We start from the raw sequence: 27,364 nt of genomic DNA, 5'->3' as shown, positions 1-27,364 counted from the left end.
CTTAGTGCAAGAGCGAGAGTGGTAGTGGGGGAGCATGAGCCCCCTCCATGGCAGGAGGCAAACCTAGTCCTAGGGGCTGAAAATGGTAGGGAACGGGAGAGTTTAAAGGAGGGGGCTGAAGGGGAATGAAGGTGGAGCAGCAAGGAGGGGAGGGGAGGCTGGAGCAGAGAGCAACGGTCGGGGGGCTGCAAGAGCGAGGTGGAGCAGCGAAGGAGGGAGGCAGAGCTGCAAGGAGGGCAAGGAGGGAGCTGTGCGGGTGGGGAGGAGGCGAGATAGGAGAGGAGGGGGCGGAGCTACAGCGGGGGGAGCAGCAAGCAAGAGAGGAGAGGAGCAGGCGGGGCTTCAAGGGGCAGCAAGCAGTGGAGAGGAGGGGTGAGCAAGAGCAGGGAGGAGCTGCACAGGCTGGGAGGAGCAGCACCAGGCAGGCAAGGAGGAGCAGCACCAGGCAGGCAAGGAGGAGCAGCGCCTACAAGAGGGAGGCAGAGCTACAGGAGGGAGGCGGAGCTACGGGAGGGAGGCGGAGCTACAGGAGAGAGGACATGAGCGGAGCTACAACAGGGCAACGAGCAGGAGGGGAGGGGAGGGGAGGGGGCGGAGCTTGCATGAGGCAACGAACAAGAGCAGAGAGGAGGTGAGGGGGCGGAGCTACAAAGGCAACAAGCAAGAGCAGAGAGGAGAGAAGGGAGCAGATGCAAGGGGCTAGATGAGAGAGAGAGAGAGAGAGAGAGATCCAATTTAAATTTTTATAAAAAGCATTCTAATATTTGGATTTATAAACAAAACCTAAAATCTTATTCGTATGATCCCAATTCCTAACATGAGATATGATGAAGGTGGGTCGCTAACCCATTGTAGATGGGTGAGGGTACTAGTCCCTTTTAAGTTTAAAGTCTTTTTATTACGGGAGGCAGCCTAAGGAGATGTTTGGGTTTTTTGAGCTCAAGTTGATCCAAGTGTCTTTGAGTGTCCACCATTAATATGGATTGATTTCAAAGATTAAAACTTTTGAAGCTTTTAGCTTTACATAAGCTTAAAACTGTGGTTTCAATATTCCATTCATGGGCTAGCATGCGTGAGGTAAAGTGTTTTGTCTCCATCTCTTTGATTTCACATGTAGTGTCCTTTGTAAGAAGATTTGGAAGCCTGTACAAATTGCAAGAGTCACAAGTGCAATTTAGTCCCCTTTCTAATAAGAAGATTTGGAACCCTATACAAATTGCAAGAGTCACAGGCGCAATTTAGTTGACATTGCAATGAACCTGCAAGCACACTCTCAATGTAGTTACCTGGAGAGAAGTTTGAGTGGTCGATTTGTGGCGTAGTGAAATTGGCCTCAATTGAGGTGACAAAATGCACACAAAAGATAGGACAGGTAATAAATCTAAATCTATAGGCCTTCGGCGTGGAACGTATGTAGTAGTAGTGCCTTCTTTTTGGATGAATTATGTAGAGATTTGCATAGTTTGACATCATTCTCTCCTATTTGTGTACTCAATATAAGCATCGTATTACCTTGTTTCTTAGGATTCACATCACATGTTTTTTTATCTAGCAAGAAACTTTAATAGCCAAAATTTAGTGCCGCTTTCCTATGCACTTTATTTGGCCTTGTCTAATTTATTCACTGTTTGAGAATTGCTGACAAGGAATGACATGGGAGAGGACATGATCGCAAGCTCAAAGTAGAAGTTGCAACATTGGGGAGGATCCAAGGATCCGGCACAAGAAAATCGTGAAGTTGCTGTGTTGTTTCTCCAACAAGGACGCCAACCTACTGGTTTACGAGTACATGTCCAATGGAAGCTTGGCGACCAACTAGTTTAAGGAAATGGCTTTTGCCTTAGAGAAGAGATTATGATGCAAATTATGATATGCAAGTTAAAAGGTTCTAATTTGACAAGCAAGAGGTGAAGCGGATGTATGAAGGGGATGTGAAAACCAATAATTTACGCAATATTTTGTAGGAGTCAAGAGCAAGGAAACATGATCTTTGAGTGGCAAAGGCAACAACAAGTACTGCTTTGAGAGGCTAATGTAGTGCTACAACAAGCTCTAAATTGTGATATATCAATTTTTTGTGCAAGCATACCTCACATATCGCATTGCTTGCTAATGTTTGTTCCTAGATTTCTATCGACAAAGAAAACTAGAATTCGGTGGGCGCTTTAGAGACAAACTGCAATAGGGTCGAATCAACAAACGATCGATGTCCACTGTTGTTGTCTAATCTTGTATACAAAAGTTTTTTTTACGGCAAGCTTCTTAGGGAGATGTTTAGGTTTTCTCACACCCCCTTGAGCCACATGTCATGAATCTAAGCCTTTGATCTGGTTTCATCTTATACCCTTGATTTCGCTTGATGTAAAAGCTAAGCTTTTGACTAAAGTACTAAAAGCATATAGATGCTTTTCACAATAAAAAGACTATATAAACGTTTCAAACCTATTTGATTTGAAGAGATGGTCTATTTGATTTGCAAGTTTTGGCTTATTGACATGTGAAGCTTTGGAGAGCCTCATGATGACATTATGCTCCACTCTTCCAAGCTTAAAAGCTCGACTTACTACAGTGATCAAACTCTCATTTTCCCAAGGTTGGAGAGGCACGTAACGCAGGCTAAGTGGAGAGTGAGAATGTTGCATGCTCTACTTCGAACTTCCTCTAATAATAGTTGTCTTTTTGTATTGTCTAGAGTCTACTGAACGATCTAAGAATGTTGGAATCATCCCGCTCAGGAACACACACAGATCCTTTCAGGGTCACATTGGCAAGTTTTTCAGATATTGTCTCTCGGCGTTCGACTACAATTATGACTACTGACATTCACGTAATATGCCAGTTTCTTATCCATTTGTGAGACTTATCCTCAGTGCTAATATTCTCGGCATTATCTCGACACCTAAGGAAGGGCCCATTCCCTTGGATTATAACTCTTTGGAGAAGGAAGCGTGCCACCTCTCCGCCCACATGACTATGTGTGGTTATAATAATTATATATTATATATTAGAATGTAAATATTTTCAATTACTGTTCGATTCAAAATTCTTGTTCAATCTGAATTCTTACAACATTCCTCTCGTTTAATGCATGTTATCGATGTGAGGGAGCAAGAAAATCCAAGATGGATGCAAGATTGAAGGATAACTACACCTTTATTCATATGGTTATAGTCCATGTGACAATATTGTAAAACTTGCAATGAGGATCAATTATTGTATTGCCTTATTCTTGTATTTTTTGGGCTTTAGGTTCCAAAATATGGACATCATAAAATTAATAATAAATCACCACCCGTGACATTTGCAGGGAGGATCAGGTCCTAACGGGCCCTGTGTCGCGTCTCATGTCCACTATTTTACGCATTCTCTTTTTTCCTTAAACAATTGATAAAATAGTAGGATTCGGCTTCAATTTCGAGTTAGTAGTTACTTGCTCCATGATGGAAAGACTACCTGCAACAAATCTAGTTGTTCCACATCAGAAGTGTGAGAATAACGTATCTTTTTAAGACCTCGTACTAGGGTAGTGAATCTCAACTTGATTCAAGGGAAGAGAAATTATGCATTTTTAACTTCAAACAAGATTTGGGGAGATGCTATGGCATATAAGAGATACATACCATGAACTGATGGAGCACAAATAACCGTACACTAGAAATTTCATATCGGATTTGGGGCATGATGATCCGGCATATGAGGGAATCTTATCCATTATAAAATTAGACGCTCGGAACACAAAGTGCGGTATTAACTTGTAATCCCGAACGTTGCTTGGAAGTTTTCAAAAGTACCAGCTTGACAATCCCTGAGGTTAGGGACGAAGAAATCTTCAACAATGATTGCAAATTGCGCAATGTTGGGATGAAATCTAAACAGCGCTAGTACAAGATTCGCAGCTTGCTTTGCAAACATTTCCAGCTACTGGAAAGGTATGGTTTGATGTTATAGTGGACGTCGGGAAAAGGAGAGGATGATGGTATATTTGGTGATATCACTTCTCGTAAGACTAACTCTGTAGAGGCGACTGATGGCGTTTCGAAATTTAAGGAGGGACAGTGAGATAGAGTCGTGATGAGGGTTGATTATTCATAGCAGGAGGGCGATAGTTTAGGACGTTTGCGCTCCATGTACTGTGTACAGCAATTTGGCAGTTGCGACGACGCTTGTGCTACGCTAAAGCAGCTGCCTGACTAAGAAGATCCTGGGAAAACGAAATATTCGGCAGTAAGCAGTGAGACAACGTGACGCGACTTTCGATGGTTAAACCTTGATTTTCACCGAATGAAAATCTTCTTCTTGCAAGTTTTCATACATACAAAACAAAAGAGAAGATGAATTGAAAACAGCAAATTCGCATTGTCAATCGACAAGAACGTAGTTGACCATTGGCTTGCACATGGTAATTCACTCTGAAGGGGTGGTACTACCAGAGGGTAGATTTTCACCAAATGGAAATCTTCTTCTTACAAGCTTTGATAAACACAAACAAAAGAGAAGATGAACATAAAACAGAAAACCAATTGATCAGAACCACTCTGGAGTCTGGAGTCTGAAGCGGTCGTAGATTGTATTCAGTTCACCATGGCCGGAGCGCTTGGAGCCTGGATTTGTAGATCCAGGGTGTACGGCCCTTTGGCGCTTTGGACAGTCAACATTAATAATTCGTACTCCAAAGAGGAGATAAACCTTGGGAATGGTAAAGACAGCACAATACGATTTTTTACGACCTGCTTTCTCCTTCGGTCATACCTTTGTCATCACAGCGCGCTTCCAGTACTTCTCAAATCAAGCAAGCAAACTACTCTGATACGCTCTACAACAGCGAGAGCTGAGGAAACTTGGAAGTTGCCCTGCCGGCGCTCGAATAGTAGAGGATGGCGGTTGCGATTTTGAGTTTCGCATCTCCTTGTCAGCCCTCGTATCTTTGTTACTCACTCTTCCCGACGAGAGTGACCGAGACCTTCGTTACGGCAATTTTTGTTTACTCCACAACATCACGACAGATAGCGTTCATCAAGATCAAACCGCACGCACAAAAAATGGCGAATGGCGCCGGATGCGCCTCCTCCAAGTACTATTCTTATTACCATAGGAACTCGGAAGATATGCGTGGGGCTGGCTGTCGCCTCTACCACCCCAAGCTCTACTCTCCACGGTACAACAGCCCCACCTGAACACATTATCTTACTTTTTCATTTATAAATTGGGATCCTGGATCTCCGTATACGTCGATTCTAGCCAAGACAGCATCGAGAGCGCAGGAGTACAACTTTCCACATAATCAAAGCAGAGATGCTAATATGTGACGATGGTGAAAAGCTTGGCATGCTGTCGTGAGATGCTAACATGTGACAATGGCGATGCCTCTGGTCCCCCAATTCGATAGAATCGCTTTAACATTTGAACGGTGCCACCGGTATCTCTAAACCATTGTAAGGGCTATTTCACAACAAATAAAATCAAATGAAGTTGATAAATCATTGTAAGCCATTCGCCATTGTATCAACATTACTATACGGCTAATGTGGGGGCTCCTGAGGCAAAATACTAGAAGAATTGATAGCTATGCTAAATTTGAATAATGCATATCTACAAAACTGGCTAGTGTGTTCAGGTTGTTGAGATTCTCAGGCTAAGACTCGGGTTCACGTTTAGTTTCGAAGAAGTACTGCTTTCCGAGAGCATTGAATATGGAGATGATCGAAGAATGGTAACAACTTTAATCCGAGAGGACTGAATTTGGAGCAACCTGAGATTCTCAGGATAAGACTTAGGCTGGATTCACGTTTAATTTCGAAGAATTTTAGCTTTCCGAAAGGACTGAATTGGAAAAGAATGGTAACTAATTTAATTTGGGGAGGACTGAATTTTGAGATAATCGATGAATGGTACCTGGTTCAATTAGAATTGGGATTTGTCTGCAGAAGACTAGATCATCTTGTTAAGTCTGGAATTTCATCGAAGAGATCGAGGTTTATTACATCGTTTTAGGCTGCATCTTCAGGGGATCCTGAAGCTCCCTGGCTCGATGCAGATATTGTGACTAGAAGAGCTTCTAGCTGTGACGTTGAGTGCAGGCCCCAGGCCGGATCCAGAGATTTTCGTTGCACAGGATTGTCACATGAAATTCAGCTGATGAGCAGCATCCGCGACTACGGCGCATGAGCTACCACCCCGCATGATGAGAAGGATTGCCTGATGCGCATTGCAGTTACATGCCCACGTGATTTGAGTGGAAACTTGCTGCCTAATCTGTCTTGAACATTAACTCTCCCGAGTCCACCACAGGGCACCAACGGCCGTTTCTTCACGATTCTACCATTTCACGGCAGCGTGATGGATCCACCGCGACGGGTGCTTCAGATTGACGTTCAACAAGCAAATGCTCCAGGCGTCGTTTTCACCTTCAAGACTGTATGGGCAACGCGTGTTCTTGGCTTGGTTGAAACTTAGTTGCCGTGTTGCGCTTTTTTTGACGTGAAAACAACGACAAAAAACTCTACTATTCGATGTCCTTTGTTAAAAAGTCGCGCGACTCACTTAACCCCTGATGGCAAGCTTCCAATGCGATTGCGCACATCCAAGGGATCACAGATCTAGACCCTAGAGGCGTCAGAGTCGGTCAGACATTGCCTGTTTCGCTGAACTCAGAAAGTGTCAAATCTTGCTCCTTGAAAGTTTTGCAGGTTCACCTTGAATGTAGGAATGGGCTTCCCGTGGTGATAGGACACGCTGGAGCCTGGTCTACAGCCAAAAACCGAAGTGACGTAATAAACTTGAGAGCAGTCGGCTATATTACCCCATTACCCCACGTGAAGTGGTCGGGATCTGAGGACGGCAGTCACCAGAGAGACGCAAATTGGAGCATGAGGTGGGCGCACTAGTTGAGTACTAATATAGTCGGGGATCTGAGGACGGCATTGACCAGAGAGACGCAACCCGGCTATATTAATACTCCCCGGGCTTCTTTCTTTCCACCCCTCTCTCCATTTCTCAGTAGTGTGTGGTCTCATTTTGCTTTGCCTCGTCCAGTGCGGTTGACTTTTTCTGTCACCCCTGCTATTCCCTGCATTGCTCTCTCTGCAATTCATTATTGGGATTTTTTTCGACCCCATATATATTCACACACCCAGAGACCCCAGGTTTCATCTGCTAGTTGCGCTCGCCAGCTTTTCTCCCTTGAATCGAGGGTAGCAATTGCATGTGGGGTTCTCATATAACTTCCATTAGGCTCGAGAACGGGGATGAAAACACTCTGTGACAGCTTAGGAATAGTTTCCATATACGAGTGTGCAGAGGAATTTGTTCACAATTCTTCACTAGACATATAACGACACACAAGAAGTGGAGGCCATCTATTGCCTAGTTAAGCAGGCACCTGCCCTGCATCCAGAAAGTGGGAGGAAGAGAGTGACACAGAGGGAAGGAGAGGGACGCAACAGTTTTCACAGTCTTTCAAAAGACGAGACACAGCCCAAGTGATTAAGTTTCTCAACGTGCCTAAAAGATTACCAAAGGCAATTTCAATTGAGAACGACGTTCATTGGATGAACGAAAGTAGAGGCACAGCCATGCTGTTACTACTCATAATCAACAGACTTCTAGTAGCTCTTGGAGCTACATTTGACATACAACTGTATCCGGTGCTGTCTCATGCGGAGTGTGGATTCCTCAAGTCTTTGCAGTTTGAGGGTCTGCTTGCCTTTGATAATTTTAAAGACGCTGCCCGAGATTTTGGCGGTATGGCAAACTTCTTGCCTAAAGCTGTGCTGTATCCTTCTTCAGTCCAGGACATTTCCACGCTTTTAAAGTCCATTTACCTGTCGGGAGATTCCTCGAACCTTACAGTAGCTGCCAAAGGTCATGCTCATTCTCTACACGGACAAGCTCAAGCTGCGAATGGTGTGGTGATAGAAATGTCATCCCTACGTGGAATTGAAGTGTACAAGGGCACATCACAGACTCAGTCATACGTAGACGTTAGAGGTGGAGAACTCTGGATAGATGTTTTGCAGGCTACGTTGAAACAGGGGCTTGCCCCGAAGTCATGGACAGATTACCTTTACCTCAGCGTGGGAGGAACACTTTCGAATGCTGGTATCAGTGGACAAGCTTTTCTTCACGGCCCGCAGATCAGCAACGTATACCAGCTTGAAGTAGTTACAGGTAATATAAGTTGATTCTTATGAGTGTATTACGCTCGCTTATTAAAGACTCTAGTCCCCTCCCTATCTTTTGCATTCTCTAATACAGTGCATAGATAACACGTTAAACCATCTGAATTGCTCAGCATTCAAACGCTAAGAGGATGATGTGATGCAGGCAAAGGCGACACAGTGGTTTGCAGTCAGGATCAAAATTCAGATCTGTTTCACGCGACACTCGGTGGGCTTGGCCAATATGGAATCATTACCAAGGCCCGAATTGCCCTGGAACGAGCACCGCAGCGGGTGAGTTTGTAGCCTAATTCCTTAAACCGAATGTAACTGATGAATCTTGCTATCAAAGAACCGTTCCTTGGTCTTGATCACGATTAGTGGTATCTATTGTACCCAGTCCCAGAAGCCTTCCATAATGATCTTGTCGTCCTGAAACTGGTCAGGTGAAGTGGATACGAGCCCTCTACTTCGATTTCGACGTCTTCATTCGAGATCAAGAATACCTAATCTCACAGCCCAAAGGTCAAACGTTCGATTACATAGAAGGATTTGTGGCTCATGCCAACTCGGAAAGCCTAATTGATAACTGGAGATCGTCGTTATTTAAGCCGCAGAACACGTCCGGCGGCTTGCAACGGCCGCCAACTGGTGCAGAAGTCCTCTACTACCTAGAGGTTACGAAGAATTACAATGAAGGTGAAGCGGATACGATAGATAAGGTAAGACAGCTTTATTATAGAATGGCTATTCATATTGGCTGCATGAGACCATGAACTATAGCTGGAGAATAGGAGAAAGAGACTAAGACAGGAAGAGAGACGAAGGAGACACGTAGGAATGGACGCTAACTGTGAACGCAAACGTTGATTTTTCTGCTCGAAAAGATGGCTCGAAGGAGAATCAATTGAATGTCTTGTTTTTCTACAGAAGGTGGCGATTTTGCTAGCTTCTCTGCACTGCATTCCCTCGTCGGTATATAGCACGGATGTCTCTTATGTGGGATTTCTAGATCGTGTTCATAGTGGCGAGCTCAAACTACGTGCCAACGGGCTCTGGGACATCCCACATCCTTGGCTCAACCTATTTGTGCCGCGCAGTAAGATCGCAGAATTTGACGCAGTGGTGTTCAAACAGATTCTTGGAAGCAAGAGCGGAGGTCCGGTTCTCATCTATCCGATGAATCGAAGCAAGTAAGCACATCACAAACCCCATGACCGCGTGGATTCCCGAACATGCTTATTATCGCATCGCGTTCTCATGGTCACCAAATAGTCGCATGAATCATTTTGTGTTTGGTTGTTTGTGGTGATTTCAGATGGGATGCGCGCACATCCGTGGCCATTCCTGATGAGGATGTGTTCTATCTGGTCGCCCTCCTGAGATCCCCCTCGACGTTGCCCGACGCTCTCACCACCGAGGACCTTGTGCAGCAGAACGAGGCCATTCTCAAGTTTTGTAAAAGCGCCGGGATCGGTGAGAAGCAATACTTACCCAACATCTCCAAGACGGAGGATTGGCAGCGCCAGTTCGGGGAAGACAAATGGGCGACTCTTGTCGGGAGGAAAGCCAGATACGATCCAAATGCAGTGCTCGCTCCGGGGCAGAAAATGTTTCCTAAGATGCACTTCATAAATTCGCTCCTTCAATTCAAAGAGAACCCTTCTTCTACCACAAGTAGGATAGGCTGATTTGAGCCGGCATGATCTCCGGCGCACTGATCCTAGCCGCAACAGAATTGTGCCACTGATTTTATCAGCAACAGAAATTATCCAAATTACTCACCCTTGTTTTGAATCCTTACGCGCGACGGATCAGTAGGACGAATCCAAATTCTAGAGCTTCACGATGTCGATAATTTTACGTTAATCGACGCTCTTGAAGTGGTTCAACATTTCTTTTTGCTCGGCTTCAGAATTTCCCGAAGCACAATTGCTGTTCAAGGGAACACATCAGAATTTGAGTTGTCTTCCACGTTAATACTCTTTCTTTTCTATGTCTAGTATATACAATTGTCTCTCTAATATACAATTGTCTCTCTAGAGACGTCACTTTGATCAAAGCTCCCACAAATGAGGTTTAAAACTAGGTTTCATGGTGCTTTCCCTCATAGGAGCATACTACTACTAACTCAAAATTAAACCTAAATGTTAGTATGTTATCAAAATTTTTATTTAAAAAAACGAATGAGTAAAAATGTGGATATGAGACACCGACACAGGGTGGACCCAATCCTCCCTACAAATGTTAACGGTGGTGATTTATAATTGACTTGGCAATGTCTATATTGTTTGTGTGTTTTGAAAGTTGAAGGCCAACAAATACATGAATAATGCAATGCTCACACGAGCTCATAATTGATCCTCATATAGAGGTGTCGATACCTTTCAATCTTGTGTCCAACTTAACTTTCCATGCTCCCTCGCATAGAGAATATACATTAAAAGAGAGGAATGTTGTAAGAATTCAGATTGAAGACAAGAAATTTTGAATGGATGAGCAATTGAAAATATTTGAATGATAATATATAATATATAATTATTATACAGAATAACACAATGCATCCATAGACGCGCTCGATAGATGCATAAAATAGCGAACACGTCTATACGCACTCATATAATTAATAAAAATAAGGACGTGTCTATTAGCGTGATTATTCACACATCTATCAGTGTGGTTATGTATGTGTTTAATAGCATGTCTACACTATATAATAGACGCGCATTTAGACGCGTTTATAAACAAGCATCAGAGTTAGAAATTTTACTACAAGTTGATAAATGTGCATGCATCATGGCTTACCAAACATTGCCCATGATTACCAAAGCACCTAATTCAATAAAATTATCAATGCTATGCATGAATCACATACCATAATATGATTTTTGCCAAATGCAAATATACAAAAATTAAGTGAGATGAGGAGAATCAAACAATATATAAAATAGTTTTGCCAATATGTAAGAAATTTGGATGATACAATAATGGGCTACAGTTCAATCTCATCCTCAATGAGATCAACCCTTGCCAAACTAATCCAAACCAATATGGAGATTTACAAATATATTCAATCCACTATACTACTTGCGCTACTGTGCTCATCAAAATCAGCATCACCAATGGCAGGCTCATCCTCATGGGTAATGGGTTGAATATATGTATCTCCTATGTCATGATCATCCTCCTCTCTCGTATCACGATCATCATTACCTCCATGACCATGATCATCCTCCATATGCTCCATATTAGTAAATGTACTGTATATCACTTTGGAAGTGGCGTAATAGGTATGACATGCCACCACCTATTATTACCCACCATTGGTTGATAGACAACCTATTCAAACACAAATACAAACATGTTAATCCTTGCGTTGAAGGTATCAAATATATATAAGTGAGCATTTTTATATATGTATAGAGCACCTATTCACATTGTTATAGTAGTACTAGTGTGACCTTCTTGCTTTGCCAAAACTTTGTGGAGTCAATAGTCAAAGCCACTCGCACTACTACACACGTATCCTATTGTGACGTTTACATACCGACGTTTAGCGCCCGCTTAGCGTTAATCGTCGTTATAAAAATCGGGTTTCGTAAATCGTCGCTATATAGCGACTTTTGCCAAAAGTCGCTATATAGCGACTTTCTTAAAAGTCGCTATATAGCGACACTGAGACAAAAAATTATAGCGACGTTTTTACAGAGAGGTTTTTTTTTTTTTTTAGGCCTTAAAAATTAGTTTTTTCCAATGACAAAATTTTTTAAATTTTCATACATGTTTGAGCTCATAGAGAATAAAAAAATGAGAGCATGTACATCAAGTCTTTGAAGCTCATATATTCATGTCCAAGTTTGAGATGAGAAAAATCAAATAAGAGCATTTACATCAACTGTTTCATCTTGAGCCAAGTCTAAGGCGCCAAGCAAGTCTATCTCCAACTCTATACCGAGTTGATCTCCTATATCATCATCGTACTCTAGTATCGTACGTTCACCTAAAAGTATTTGATCATCTTCTTCAATAAAGCTTAAGTGTGGTGATTGATCTTGATGATTGTTGTCTTCCTCGTCAATATCGTGATCTCCATCCTCCTCCCGTGTGATGTCATTATGCGCATCTTCCTCTTGCCTCATATGGTGATCTACATCTTCTTCTCTAGATTCATCAATTGGATCCGGCATTGGTAGTGGCATCTCCATATCCACATCTCGATCTTCAAAAATTTGCTTACTTCGTGGTGTAACTTGGATCACATACCACCATCTTGGATCAGAACGATCCGGATGAAAAACCACCTATATTGAAGATGGGTGCCAAATGTCGTCAATTATATATATATCAATGGACTTTAAAAACGAAAGCTTCGACTAATTAAATCATTAGTATGCACCTGCTCATAGTGCTCGGGAAGAACAAAAGTATCACTTTTATCGGTCCAATGTTTGGTGGAGTCTATTGCAAAGAGACCGCTACTATCTTTTCTCACTATCGCATGGGGACCATTGTAAGTAATCCTAAACCATTTTACATCAAGAATGAAAATAGTAAATCGTCTGAAATCAATTTCATAGATGTCGCGTATGGTTCCACAATAATGAAACTGTGAGGAGAGAAGATTGGTATTCGAAGCACTTGCTTGGCTATCTTGTGTGAAGTTAGCCATATAAGAAGAACACATTTCATTTTAGAGCAACATGGTTGTCTTCCCTCATTTCATTTGGACAGACGCGCACACATACACTATTTTTTTTGGGTGAAATCCATATAGCTTTATATTACAAAGAGTAGTCCCTAGTAATGGAATATGCAATTACAACATCAGAAAATCTCATTGTAAGACAAGTATTCAAGATAATCTATCTGACAAGCACACAATCTTTCCAAAGTCCCTAATAACAAATCCAAGTAAAAAAAAGATCAAACTCCTGCCTCTGTGGGGGGATCCAAAATAGCCAAAATGCTTGCCAAAGCAATTAGTAGAAAACCAATCGATTGATTTTATTTCAGTAAAAAAGTAAAAGTAATGCCTTACCCACGTTTTTGTGAGACAGTTTATTTGAAAAAAAAAATCGCACTCATGATGTCCTATGAAAAAAACTAATGACACTAGAGCAAACAGACACATCATCTTATACACAACATGTGCCTTTAAGATAATCGCATGATGAAACATGATTGATTGCTTGAACTAAATCAAATAGCTCATTACATTGTCCTCATAGATGGACAAAGCAAGCAACAAATTGACCCACAAAAGGGATCCATGTTCATCAATAAAACATTTTTTTGCACCAATCGCAAATGTGATCCCTGGTCAATATTCACTCAGAGTCACACACATCATCTATAAAGATGTTTCTCCTCAACTGACACTTTGGTTGAGTCTCCTCACAATGTGGATCATTAACCATAGCCCTTGCACTCGCCTCTATGTAAACTGGCAACAAACTTTTCCAAGATAACATAAAAAGAACATCCACACTCAGATATCAAATTAGACTATCAAATGGTATATTTAAAAGAATAAATAGTCATGCATGTTTTATGTTTCACACACTCAATCACATTTTAGAAGAACACAAAATGGTCAAGTTCCAATATGAAATGAAGCCTCAAAGCAGCACCAAAAAACAATGTCCATGAATAAATCAAATGCCTTTTGGTGTGATAGAAGGTGCTCACTAGTCATCAAAAGGGTTAAGACCAGCATTAGTGTCCACCTCATCATCACATTCTGTGATGTCCTCCCTACCCTGTTTGCTACTAGCGCTAAGTAAAGGAATAACATATGAGTGCATCAGTCTATCATCCACATCTAGGGATGCACAAGCACGTCCTAAGCTGAGGCATGCCTTTAGCAACGGGGTTGTGCCGCATCCCAGCTCAACACCGATACCATCTGGAACATAAAACATCTCCAAAAAGCACATAGGAAGGTATGGCTCCTCTCCATGCCTCCCCTCAAAGGCATCCCTACTGTGATGGATGTAGCAATACATAATATCATTATTTGCATGCATGCCGTGGGCCTTGAAGAATGGGGAAGCACGATCAACAAAAATCCGAGGGTCCATCCCTCGGTGATGTAGAAATATGTGCGATGTACAAGCCTGCAAACATCAAAACCAAATTAGTTACCTACACAATCCAATGTAATAAGAAGGATGGAAATAGAGTTTGAAACAAGAATCACCCCAATGTGTGATTTAATTGACTCATAGGATTCAAACAAGGTGTGATGCACAACTACAATGCATCGTGCAATATGGAGCTCTGAGAGTTGGCAGTAGCACTCCACCCAACTAATACTCTCCCTTGAAAGCCAAGGTATTGAGACAATTTACAAACCATACAGTAAACACAAAATGGTTGCAAAAATAGACGAACAACTACCATGACAACCAACCACCCTTCATCTCCATATCCACATCTCGATCTTCAAAAATTTGCTTACTTCGTGGTGTAACTTGGATCACGTACCACCATCTTGGATCAGAACGATCCGGATGAAAAACCACCTATATTGAAGATGGGTGCCAAATGTCGTCAATTATATATATATCAATGGACTTTAAAAACGAAAGCTTCGACTAATTAAATCATTAGTATGCACCTGCTCATAGTGCTCGGGAAGAACAAAAGTATCACTTTCATCGGTCCAATGTTTGGTGGAGTCTATTGCAAAGAGACCGCTACTATCTTTTCTCACTGTCACATGGGGACCATTGTAAGTAGTTCTAAACCATTTTACATCAAGAATGAAAATAGTAAATCGTCTGAAATCCATTTCATAGATGTCGCGTATGGTTCCACAATAATCCAACTATGAGGAGAGAAGATTGGTATCCGAAGCACTTGCTCGGCTATCTTGTGTGAAGTTAGCCATGACTCCACAATCATACATGACTCTCTTTGAATCGATGCGTTCCACGCGAAAATGTCGTCCATATGACCATAATGCACTGTACTTTTTGTACTGTAAAAGAGCATCATTAAAACAATGAAGATGCACCTATTTTATAGCATATATTGCCACAAATAATTACTTAATTACGTCAAGAGATAAGAAACTTACATGCACCATACATCCAGATGATAACTCCCGCTTGCGCTCGTTTATTGTCTCTCCATCACGTTCGGCTTTACGTACAGCCAGTTGTAGCCAATCAAGTGACATGTGCGTAGGGAGAAGAGCCAGATCTCGTGGATATGGTTGTGATCGCCTGTACATTACTCTGAATCTCGTCCTTACATTTATTCTTTTTACTTTGGCCACTTCATATCTCTCAATCCACTTCTACATCTCAGGGCTATTGAGGATACAAAACTTATTGAATTTCTCCATTTTCTCTTCGCTCATCTTTCTTTCAATCCCTTTTCCTTGGGGGACCTCGCCAATGATGCGATCATCATCCTTGTTGTGCCAAGCTTGCGGCATATCAAGATCCGTGGATGCAAGAAACTCTGTGATATATACTAATGACTCTTGCACAAGCCATCCCTCTGCCATGCTTGCTTCCAGTCTTGCTCTTTGTCTTATAAACCCCTTTAAAGTTTTCATAAACCGCTCGAGAAAAAACATCCATCGATTATGAACGGTACCTGCTATAGCCACCTCATCAACTATGTGCACAAGCAAGTGAACTTGAGTTGTCATAATGCTTGAGGGAAAGTGCTTCTCAAGCAAGCATACAGCTTCGATGGATTCCACCCTAGCCTTCTCGATCCTCGATATAGAGATCTCTTTTTGAGATATCCACCTATTTCACATGTCCATGCATATGTAAGATATTTGAGATATCCACCTATTTCACATGTCCATGAAGAAAATACATAATGCGAATTGATAGTAAGCATACCTCACAATACCACAGATCTTGAATATAGCATTTCTAACATCTTCTTGTAAGCACCCTTTTATTGTAATTGGAAGGATGAACTATCAAAGCAACAATGAAATCATGTCAACAATATAACATAATAATAATTACGCTAACGCATCACTATTATCGGTACACTAATTCTACTTAGAATACCTGTAAGACCTTGTGCCAATCATGGGACTTGAGGCCACTAAGCTTATTGTCCTTTAAAAATGCTCCTTTCAAGCAACGCATGTACCCTATCGGTGTTTGAAAAGAGGCAATGTCTGCCTTGATTGCTGCCTCCTCCCTCGTAGAGAGGATCCACGTTGCTTTCGGGAGGACAACTTTTCCAGAAGCATGCACTTGGGGCCACAAACGAGACATCCTATTCATAGCACGCAAGTCTTCTCGCACTCCTCTCAAGCCTTGGAACCAACCAAGTGTGCCCAAATGGTAGCCCCCACATTCTTGAAGATATGCATGGGATCCAAGAGATGATTGATTTGTACCTGACCCCAATAAGGAAGCTCGTGAAAGATCGATAGCCTCTTCATACCAGGAGGAGGTTCCTCTCCATTCTCCCTCCAAGCTTGAATCCAATCACTTGCTTTCAAATATGATGGTGGTGGATCAAGCTGACCTCCACGTGCGAGATGGTCGAGCGGAAGGTATCAAGCATGACCTTCATAAACATTTTTCCTCATATGTTTGGAGTAGCGTGCAAGCGATTTCAGAGCGGGTCCACAAACAGGACAAGCATGGTACCCACTTGTAACAAGTCCTGCACGCGTGCATGAATATGTTAGTACAAGACATGCGTGCAAAAGAGAGTAAAAAAAGCATAATCCCTCATTGTACATGTAAAGACATAACCACGTACCTGCGCACTCTCCATATCCTGGGTAGTCATGCATGGTCCACATCAAGATACCCCTAACCAAAATATCATTGGTATGCCTAGGAGCTCTGGAAATATCAAAGACCTGCACTCCTCTCCATAATATCTGTAACTCCTCTATCAAAGGTGCCATGTACACGTCCATGTTTTTTGCCTTGTACTTTCCTGGCACAAGTAGTGCAAGCATGAGGTGTCTCTTTTTTATTGTTAGCCATGGTGGGATATTGTAATTCACCACGACTATGGGCCATGTCGACCAAGATGTCGAGCGTAACCTGAAAGGATTCACGCCATCCATGGCTAGCCCAAGATGTAAGTTGCGTGGCTCTCTCGCAAAGTCCAGCCACTGATTATCTATGTGCTTCCAAGCTGCACAATCTGCGGGAATCCTCAATGTGTGATCAGTGGACCGATGAGATGCATGCCATGTCATCAACTCCGCTATGGATTTGCATCGAAACATGTGTTGTATTCTTGCAATGATGGGAAAGTGTTTTAAGACCTTTATCGGTATCCGCTCACCCTGCAAGTCATCTCTATATCATTGTTCCCCACACTTTGGACAACTAGCCAAATCTCCATGCTCACGACGAAAGAGAATACAATCATTACGGCAAGCATGGATGGTATCATAGTCCATACCCACCATTGTTAGCATCTTTTTCGCTTCATCTCTTGATGCGGGCATGGTATTTGGTGCAGGCAACATCTTCTGGAGCAACCTATGACAAAGACACTATCCAAATGATGATTCTCAAAACAAACAATATCCAAATAATGAGTCAAATTAATGCAAGGGCTAACCTCATTAAGGCCGAGACACTTGTATCCGACCACCCATACTGTACTTGTAGATTCAAGATTGAGAGACAAGCACGTAGTTTAGACATCCTAGCACCCTCGTACAATTGTGTTGATTGCAACTCTCGCATTTTGACCTCAGACTCTGACATCACGTGTACGTGGGATGTAGTGCCCCTAAAAATGGAATCCATCATGTCGACCATACCCTCGTCGTCATCCGGGAGACTATAGTCTTGTTGAAAGTGAGAAGGTATATGTGTACCCTCGTCACCCTCCTCATCTTGTCATAAGCTCATTCGTGTAAATATAAGATCTTCTATTTCCTGGTATACAATAAGATTGCGAACTTAAATAGCTTTGACTTACCGATGATCCATCAACATGTGCAACACCAATGGGGGGTACTGGTTTCGGCTCCTCCCCATACATTCGCAAGTGGCGCATGATAATACAACGTTGATGTCGTACTTCTCGCTTGCAATGAGTGCAATGACAGTATAACCTCTCCGTAAGCCACTTCGTGCTCCCGGGCGTTGGCGCATCATCGGATGAGCTTCCACTCGTCCCTTCCATCTACACTTATGAAATCACAACATAAGCATGAAGAGGAGATATTGACAATTATAAGCATAGCATGTTTAATTTGAGCCTCTCTTGAGGCCATATAAAAAGAATGATGTCGCTATATAGTAAGGATTGAAACAAAAAATCCTATATAGTAAGGCTATATAGTAAGAGGAGATATTAACAATTATAAGCATAGCGAGCTTCACTTGAGGCCATATAAAAAAAATGAACAGTAAGCGTCGCTATATAGCGACGCTCTGTTCCGTCGCTATATAGCGACGTTTTTAATTAAAAACGTCGCTATATAGCGACGCTCCGAAACACCGAAACGCACGGCGTTTTGCTCAATCCATTCCCTAATCTCTCAAGTAAGCACCCCAAAATCTCCTCCCACCTATTTTCGACGACCTCCCATCTATTCCAAGCAGCCTCCCACTCTATTTTCCACTCCTCACCCTTCTCCTACCTCTTGTACTCCCTCTCTATCCTTTTCCCTCTTTGGTTTCCTGAAAGAAAGTTCTTCAAGAGGTGAGTTTGTTTCAACAATGTAGGTTGTTTGTTTGTTAGCTTTAGTTTTGTGAGTGTTTCTACTTGTATTGCTAAACCTGTAAACTAGTTTTCATGCTTGATTTGAAAGGATTGAAACAAAAAACGAGATTTCAAGAAAGAAAGAAAGAAAACTAACCTCTTTTTTCTGTATTTCTCTTCCTTCTCTTTCTCCTTGTCTCCTCAATCTCCTCCTTTCCTTGTCTCCTCAATCTCCTCCCTTCAAGAAGTTGCTTTTGTAATCTCCTCTTTCCACTAATATCTTATTTGAAAAAATTGGTTGTTTTCTCTCTTTTGTAGGGCCAGTCCACTACACCGAGCGGGACATACTCTCTCTTTTGTAGGGCCAGTCCACTACACCAAGCGAGACATACTTTTACAGGTAAGTGCTTCCTCTTCTTTCCATTTATTATTTTTGTTATTTGCATTGGCCTGCAGCTAGCGCTAGCTGCAGTGATGGGCGTAGGAACCCTCTCTTCCCCTCTCTCTCTTTCCTTCTTCCCCCTTCTCTTTTTCTCCTTTTTCCCCCTTCTCTTTTTTCCCTCTTCTCTTATTCTCTCTTTCCCCCTTCTCTCTTTCCCCCTCATCTCTTTTCCCTTCTCTCTTTCCTTTCCCTCTTATTCTCTATTTCCTTTCCCTCTTATTCTCTTATGCCTATGCTTCTCTCATTCCCCCTTCTCTATTTCCCCCTTCTCTCATTTGCATAAGCTCTTTTTCCGCATGAGCATGAGCATGAGCTTATGCTTATGCTTATGCTTATGCATAAGCATAAGCATGATCATGCTTATGCTCATGCATGAGCATAAGCTTATGCTTAAGTTTCCGCATAAGCTTATGCTTATGCATGAGCTTATGCGGAAATAGAGAATGAGAGAAGCTTATGCTTCTCTCATTCTCTATTTCCGCATAAGCTCGTCCTCTTTTTCCGCATAAGCTCCTCTTTCTCTTTTTATGCATAAGCTTCTCTCATTCTCTATTTCCGCATAAGCTCGTCCTCTTTTTCCGCATAAGCTCCTCTTTCTCTTTTTATGCATAAGCTCCTTCTCTCTTTCCGCATGAGCATAAGCATGAGCTTATGCTTAAGTTTCCGCATAAGCTTATGCTTATGCATGAGCTTATGTGGAAATAGAGAATGAGAGAAGCTTATGCTTCTCTCATTCTCTATTTCCGCATAAGCTCCTTCTCTTTTTCCGCATAAGCTCCTCTTTCTCTTTTTATGCATAAGCTCCTTCTCTTTTTCCGCATGAGCATAAGCTCATGCTTATGCTCATGCATGAGCATGAGCTTATGCTTAAGTTTCCGCATAAGCTTATGCTTATGCATGAGCTTATGCGGAAATAGAGAATGAGAGAAGCTTATGCTTCTCTCATTCTCTATTTCCGCATAAAATCCTTCTCTTTTTCCGCATAAGCTCCTCTTTCTCTTTTTATGCATAAGCTCCTTCTCTCTTTCTGCATGAGCATAAGCATGAGCTTATGCTTATGCTTATGCTTAAGCATAAGCTCATGCTTATGCTCATGCATGAGCATGAGCTTATGCTTAAGTTTCCGCATAAGCTTATGCTTATGCATGAGCTTATGCGAAAATAGAGAATGAGAGAAGCTTATGCTTCTCTCATTCTCTATTTCCGCATAAGCTCCTTCTCTTTTTCCGCATAAGCTCCTCTTTCTCTTTTTATGCATATGCTCCTTCTCTTTTTCCGCATGAGCATAAGCATGAGCTTATGCTTAAGTTTCCTTATAAGCTTATGCTTATGCATGAGCTTATGCAGAAATAGAGAATGAGAGAAGCTTATGCTTCTCTCATTCTCTATTTCCGCATAAGCTCCTTTTCTTTTTCCGCATAAGCTGCTCTTTCTCTTTTTATGCATAAGCTCCTTCTCTTTTTCCGCATGAGCATAAGCTCATGCTTATGCTCATGCATGAGCATGAGCTTATGCTTAAGTTTCCGCATAAGCTCCTTCTCTTTTTCCACATGAGCATGAGCTTATGCTTAAGTTTATGCATAAGCTTCTGCTTATGCGTGAGCTTATGCGGAAATAGAGAATGAGAGAAGCTTATGCTTCTCTCATTCTCTATTTCCGCATAAGCTCCTTCTCTTTTTCCGCATAAGCTCCTCCTTCTCTTTTTATGCATAAGCTCCTTCTCTTTTTCTGCATGAGCATAAGCATGAGCTTATGCTTATGCTTATGCTTAAGCATAAGCTCATGCTTATGCTCATGCATGAGCATGAGCTTATGCTTAAGTTTACGCATAAGCTTATGCTTATGCGTGAGCTTATGCGGAAATAGAGAATGAGAGAAGCTTATGCTTCTCTCATTCTCTATTTCCGCATAAGCTCCTTCTCTTTTTATGCATAAGCTCCTTCTCTTTTTCCGCATGAGCATGAGCTTATGCTTAAGTTTACGCATAAGCTTATGCTTATGCGTGAGCTTATGCGGAAATAGAGAATGAGAGAAGCTTATGCGGATCTCATTCTCTATTTCCGCATAAGCTCCTTCTCTTTTTCCGCATAAGCTCCTCCTTCTCTTTTTATGCATAAGCTCCTTCTCTTTTTCCGCATGAGCATAAGCATGAGCTTATGCTTATGCTTATGCTTATGCATAAGCTTCTCTCATTCTCTATTTCCGCATAAGCTCACGCATAAGCATAAGCTTATGCGTAAACTTAAGCATAAGCTTATGCGTAAATTTAAGCATAAGCTCATGCTCATGCATGAGCATAAGCATTTAAGCATAAGCTCATGCTCATGCTTATGCTCATGCAGAAAAAGAGAAGGAGCTTATGCATAAAAAGAGAAGGAGGAGCTTATGCGGAAAAAGAGAAGGAGCTTATGCGAAAATAGAGAATGAGAGAAGCATAAGCTTCTCTCATTCTCTATTTCCGTATAAGCTCATGCATAAGCATAAGCTTATGCGTAAACTTAAGCATAAGCTCATGCTCATGCGGAAAAAGAGAAGGAGCTTATGCGGAAATAGAGAATGAGAGAAGCATAAGCTTCTCTCATTCTCTATTTCCGCATAAGCTCATGCATGAGCATAAGCATAAGCTCATGCTTATGCTCATGCATGAGCATAAGCTCATGCTTATGCTTCTCTCATTCTCTATTTCCGCATAAGCTCCTTCTCTTTTTATGCATAAGCTCCTTCTCTTTTTCCACATGAGCATAATTATGAGCTTATGCTTATGCTTATGCTTATGCTTATGCATAAGCATAAGCATAAGCTCATGCTTAAGCTCATGCATGAGCATGAGCTTATGCTTAAGTTTACGCATAAGCTTATGCTTATGCGTGAGCTTATGCGGAAATAGAGAATGAGAGAAGCTTATGCTTCTCTCATTCTCTATTTCCGCATAAGCTCCTTCTCTTTTTATGCATAAGCTCCTTCTCTTTTTCCGCATGAGCATAAGCATAAGCTCATGCTTATGCTCATGCATGAGCACGAGCTTATGCTTAAGTTTCCGCATAAGCTATGCTTATGCATGAGCTTATGCGGAAATAGAGAATGAGAGAAGCTTATGCTTCTCTCATTCTCTATTTCCGCATAAGCTCCTTCTCTTTTTCCGCATAAGCTCCTTCTCTTTTTCCGCATGAGCATAAGCATGAGCTTATGCTTATGCTCATACATAAGCATGAGCTTATGCTTATGCTCATACATAAGCATCCGCATAAGCTCATGCTTATGTGGATACATGAGCATGAGCTTATGCGGAAATAGAGAATGAGAGAAGCTTATGCGGAAACTCATTCTCTATTTCCGCATAAGCTCCTTCTCTTTTTCCGCATGAGATTATGCTTATGCTCATGAGTGAGCATGAGCTTATGCTCATGTTTCCGCATAAGCTCATGCTTATGCATGAGCTTATGCGGAAATAGAGAATGAGAGAAGCATAAGCTCATTCTCTATTTTCGCATAAGCTCCTTCTCTTTTTCCGATGCCTATGCTTTCCACATAAGCATAAGCATAAGCTCATGCTTATGCTCATGCATGAGCATGAGCTTATGCTCAAGTTTCCGCATAAGCTCATGCTTATGCATGAGCCTATGCGAAAATAGAGAATGAGAGAAGCTTATGCGGAAACTCATTCTCTATTTCCGCATAAGCTCCTTCTCTATTTCCAATGCCTATGCTTAAGCATAAGCATAAGCATAAGCTCATGCTTATGCTCATGCATGAGCATGAGCTTATGCTTAAGTTTCCGCATAAGCTCATGCTTATGCGTGAGCTTATGCGGAAATAGAGAATGAGAGAAGCATAAGCTCATTCTCTATTTCCGCATAAGCTCATTCTCTATTTCCCACTCTATTTCCCCCTTCTCTCATTTCCCCCTTCTCTCCTCTATTTTCCCTCATTTCTTTCCCCTTCTCTATTTCCCTCTTCTCTCATTCTCTATTTCCTCATTCTCATTCTTTTCTTTCCTTTCCATTTTCTTTCCTTTCCATCTCTATTTTCGCATAAGCTCCTTCTCTTTTTCCGCATGAGCTTATGCTTATGCTCATGAGTGAGCATGAGCTTATGCTCATGTTTTCGCATAAGCTCATGCTTATGCGTGAGCTTATGCGGAAATAGAGAATGAGAGAAGCATAAGCTCATTCTCTATTTCCGCATAAGCTCCTTCTCTATTTCCGAGGCCTATGCTTTCCGCATAAGCATAAGCATAAGCTCATGCTTATGCTCATGCATGAGCATGAGCTTATGCTCAAGTTTCCGCATAAGCTCATGCTTATGCATGAGCTTATGCAGAAATAGAGAATGAGAGAAGCTTATGCGGAAACTCATTCTCTATTTCCGCATAAGCTCCTTCTCTATTTCTGATGCCTATGCTTAAGCATAAGCATAAGCATAAGCTCATGCTTATGCTCATGCATGAGCATGAGCTTATGCTTAAGTTTCCGCATAAGCTCATGCTTATGCGTGAGCTTATGCGGAAATAGAGAATGAGAGAAGCATAAGCTCATTCTCTATTTCTGCATAAGCTCATTCTCTATTTCCCACTCTATTTCCCCCTTCTCTCCTTCTCTATTTTCCCTCATCTCTTTCCCCTTCTCTATTTCCCTCTTCTCTCATTCTCTATTTCCTCATTCTCATTCTTTTCTTTCCTTTCCATCTTCTTTCCCTCTTTCCTTTCCCTCTTCTTTCCTTTCCCTCTTCTTTCTTCTTGCCTATGCCTATGCCTATGAGAATGCTTATGTTTGTTTTTTTGTTTTCTGTTTTCGTGTTTGTGTCTATGTTAGACATGGGATCACGTCGCTCATCCGATGAGTACGGACAGTCTCGCAGGAGGAGAGATCACGATCTATATGCTCCAGAGGACTTTGATTCCTCTCAGGCGACTACCCCGAGGACTACCCCTGGTCTGATTCCTCTCAGTCCTAGCACTGCGACTACCCCTGGTCCAACCCCTCTTCCACGTAGCACTGCGACTACCCCTCGGGGAACTCCTTTGCTAGCCGCGCATGGCTTTGTCGGGACTCCCGACGAGTTTGTAGCGTAGATGAGCGATGAGGAGGCAGCGAGATTCTTCTCTCTGCTCTCTCAGAGGACCTCCCCAATTCCTTCCCCTACACCGACGGGTGGACGTACTGCCCAGCCATCCCCTCGCGCCCCTTCGACCATGGGATCATCACCTGCGCATGCCTCCTGTAAGGGAAGGAAGAGTAGGACGGGCGGCTCATGTTGTGGTGACTCAGGAGATGTAGACGAGTCAGCACACTCACGCTCTTTTAGGTCTTCACTTGGTCCGGAGACACAGTATCAGTCAGGTCCCTTTCCCTCTCTACTCCCACTGCTACTCCTCGATCCGGAAGCGGTCGCGCAGCTTCCACTCCTTCAGACTCTGCTACCGTCAGTCCCCCTTACTCATCAGGGGATCTCTCCTATCAAATCACATCTGTCGGAGAGATAATAGAAGACAAAAAGGGCAAAGCAGTGATGGCCGCCATGAGAAGGTTGATGAGTCATCACTTCAAGAGCGGCATAAATACCGATTGGCGGTATCAAGATGCCCAAAAGAAGCAGGCGGTGATCGATGAGTTAAAACAAAGATACCCTAATCTGCCAAATGTGGAGTTTAATGACAATTATATGCTCGAGCGCATGGGTTTGGTCCTAAAGCATCGTAGATCAACCTTGCGTACTTCCATTACAAAGGGGTTGGCTAAACCCAGCTGGGCAGACAAAGCTGATTGGAAGTACTTCAAGAAGCAACATAGGGACCATCCTGAAATGTTCGAGGGTCAGAGGAGGGCTGCGAAGAGACGGTTGGACGTCGTAGGTACTTCGCACTTTGGTGCAGGCGGACGGTATGCGTTCGAGGCAACCGTGGTAAGTCTACTTCTTCCCATTTAATGTATTGTTCTATTTGTTTTACTTACATATTACATGCACTTTAGCTAACTCTAACTCTCGTAAATTGGATCCATAGCAAGCTACGATGGGTCATCTTTCTACGGATGTAGAGATGTGGCGTGCATTTAGGATAGGAACAAAGCCGTGGTTCATTGAGCAAGAGACAATGGGAGCGACAGTCGATTGGGCTGAGGTGGCTGCTCGCACGGTATAAGTTTACTCCTACTTGTAATCTCACTTTTTAATTTAAGTTCCAATCTAATTTTTGATTTATATGGTTCACTCTTAGGGTCAAAGCTCAAGCGTCCCATCATCAGAGGCGAGCGATCAACAGGGGCAAGGATCGAACGCAGGTGCCGAGGACAAGGGAGAAGACGCAGGTGTCGAGGACCAAGGAGCAGGCCAACAAGATGAAGATGATTCGGATTCGGATGAGTACTGGTAGTAGCATTTTGTATATCCGCTCGTTTGAGCAATTTTGTATCGCCCTTTCACAGGGTAATTTTGTTAGAAACACTGTTGTATATGTATATGCATTTTTTCCTCATCATTTCACAAGAACAATTTTGTATCACCCTGCAAGCAAGGGAAATTTTGTTATAAAAAACTTTCTTTTGTAATTACAAAAAAAAAAAAGGATTAGTGGGGCTAAACAGGGCCAAAAGGAAGCCCTGTTTAGCCCCACTAACCCTTTTTTTTTACTTCTGTTAATCGTCGCTATATAGTGATGTTTACCAGTGTCGCTATATAGCGACGATTAACAGTGTCGCTATATAGCGACATTTGCATCGTCGCTATATAGCGACGATTAACAGCGTCGCTATATAGCAATGGTTTATAGCGACACTCCTTTTTCGATGCTTTTAGTGACTTTTATAGCGACCTTTGCGTCCGTGAAAAAAAAAAATTAATGTAAAAAGCATCGGTATTTCCGTCGAAAAATGGCCTATGCCTTGTAGTGTCGCATTGTTGCATTAGGACCTCTTTCAACCATGTCCTTATACCACTTGACATCCAAAACATACACATAGAAGCGCCGCAAGTCAAGCTTAATAATATCTTGGATTATGCCACAATAATCATCCATGCCTCCATTGACTCCCTCAAAGCTAGCAATGATGCCTCAATCTTGTGTGTTTCTCTTATCATCAATCCGTTGTGGCCAAAAATTCTTGTCCTCACACCATATAGCATTGAACATAGTACACTACACTAAGACAAAATTAATTGAATTGTTGAAAGCTCCTAACTTATGCAAAACATTCTATATATCGATCTTCTGCATGCATGCTCTAGCATGCTCCCATTCTTCCATTGTGCATCCTCTCTGCTCTCTCCATTTCATCAAGTAGCCAATCGACATGAATATCCTTTGGAAGTGCTCTTAGATGCTTAGGGTATGGCACACACTGCTACACACGGGCCTTATTCCGATGCTTAAGCACCAACATTTAGCGTGTGCGAGATGCTAATCGTTGGTAATCAAAGTGGGATTCATTAAGTATCGCTATATAGCGACTTTAGACAAGTGTCACTATATAGCGACATTTAAAGAGCGTTGCTATATAGCGACACTTATTAGACTTGTGAATGGTCATTATATAGCGACACTGAGATAGTTTCCTATTGCAACATTTTACAAAGAGTGCTTTTTCCCATACTGACCTTAAAAGATAGTTTTTTCCAATGACAAACTTTTTTTCCTTTTCATACATGTCTGATCCTTTGAGAGAATAAAAGTACAAGAGCATGTACATCAAGTTTAAAGCTCATATATTCATGTCCAAGTTTCAAATGAAAAAAATTCAATGAAGAGCATTTACATCAACGGCTTCAAAGTCTAACACACCAAACAAGTCTATCTCTAACTCTATACCGAGTTGATCTCCTATATCATCATCATACTCTAGCATTGTATGTTCACCTAAGACTTGATCATCTTCTTCAGTAAAGTGTGATGATTCTTGATGATCGTCATCTTCTTCCTCAATATCATGATCTCCATCTTTCTCCCATATGATGTCATTATAAGCATCTTCCTCTTGGCTCATATTGTGATCTTCATCTTCTTTGCTAGATCCATCTAGATCAATTGGATCCAGCATTGGTAGTGGCATCTCCATATCTACATCTCTATCTTCAAAATTTTGCTTACTTCATGGTGCAACTTGGA

The 27,364-nt window shown here is 42.1% G+C and overlaps 1 protein-coding gene across 1 annotated transcript; it reads left to right on the top strand.

The window, feature by feature from the left end:
- Nucleotides 1–6,992: 6,992 nt before the first annotated feature.
- LOC147902006 (cytokinin dehydrogenase 9-like) lies at nt 6,993–10,092 on the top strand. Its single transcript, XM_087374568.1, has 5 exons — nt 6,993–8,166; nt 8,323–8,450; nt 8,603–8,878; nt 9,087–9,349; nt 9,475–10,092. The coding sequence occupies exons 1-5, from the start codon at nt 7,548–7,550 to the stop codon at nt 9,845–9,847; spliced, it is 1,659 nt and encodes a 552-aa protein (XP_087230694.1). The 5' UTR covers nt 6,993–7,547; the 3' UTR covers nt 9,848–10,092.
- The last annotated feature ends 17,272 nt before the right edge of the window (nt 10,093–27,364 follow it).

The sequence above is a fragment of the Dipteris shenzhenensis genome, chromosome 5 (assembly GCF_047967505.1).
Source record: "Dipteris shenzhenensis isolate YYH24624 ecotype China chromosome 5, Dip_SZ_1.0, whole genome shotgun sequence".
NCBI lineage: Eukaryota > Viridiplantae > Streptophyta > Polypodiopsida > Gleicheniales > Dipteridaceae > Dipteris > Dipteris shenzhenensis.
This window is presented reverse-complemented; position numbering and strand designations above follow the sequence as displayed.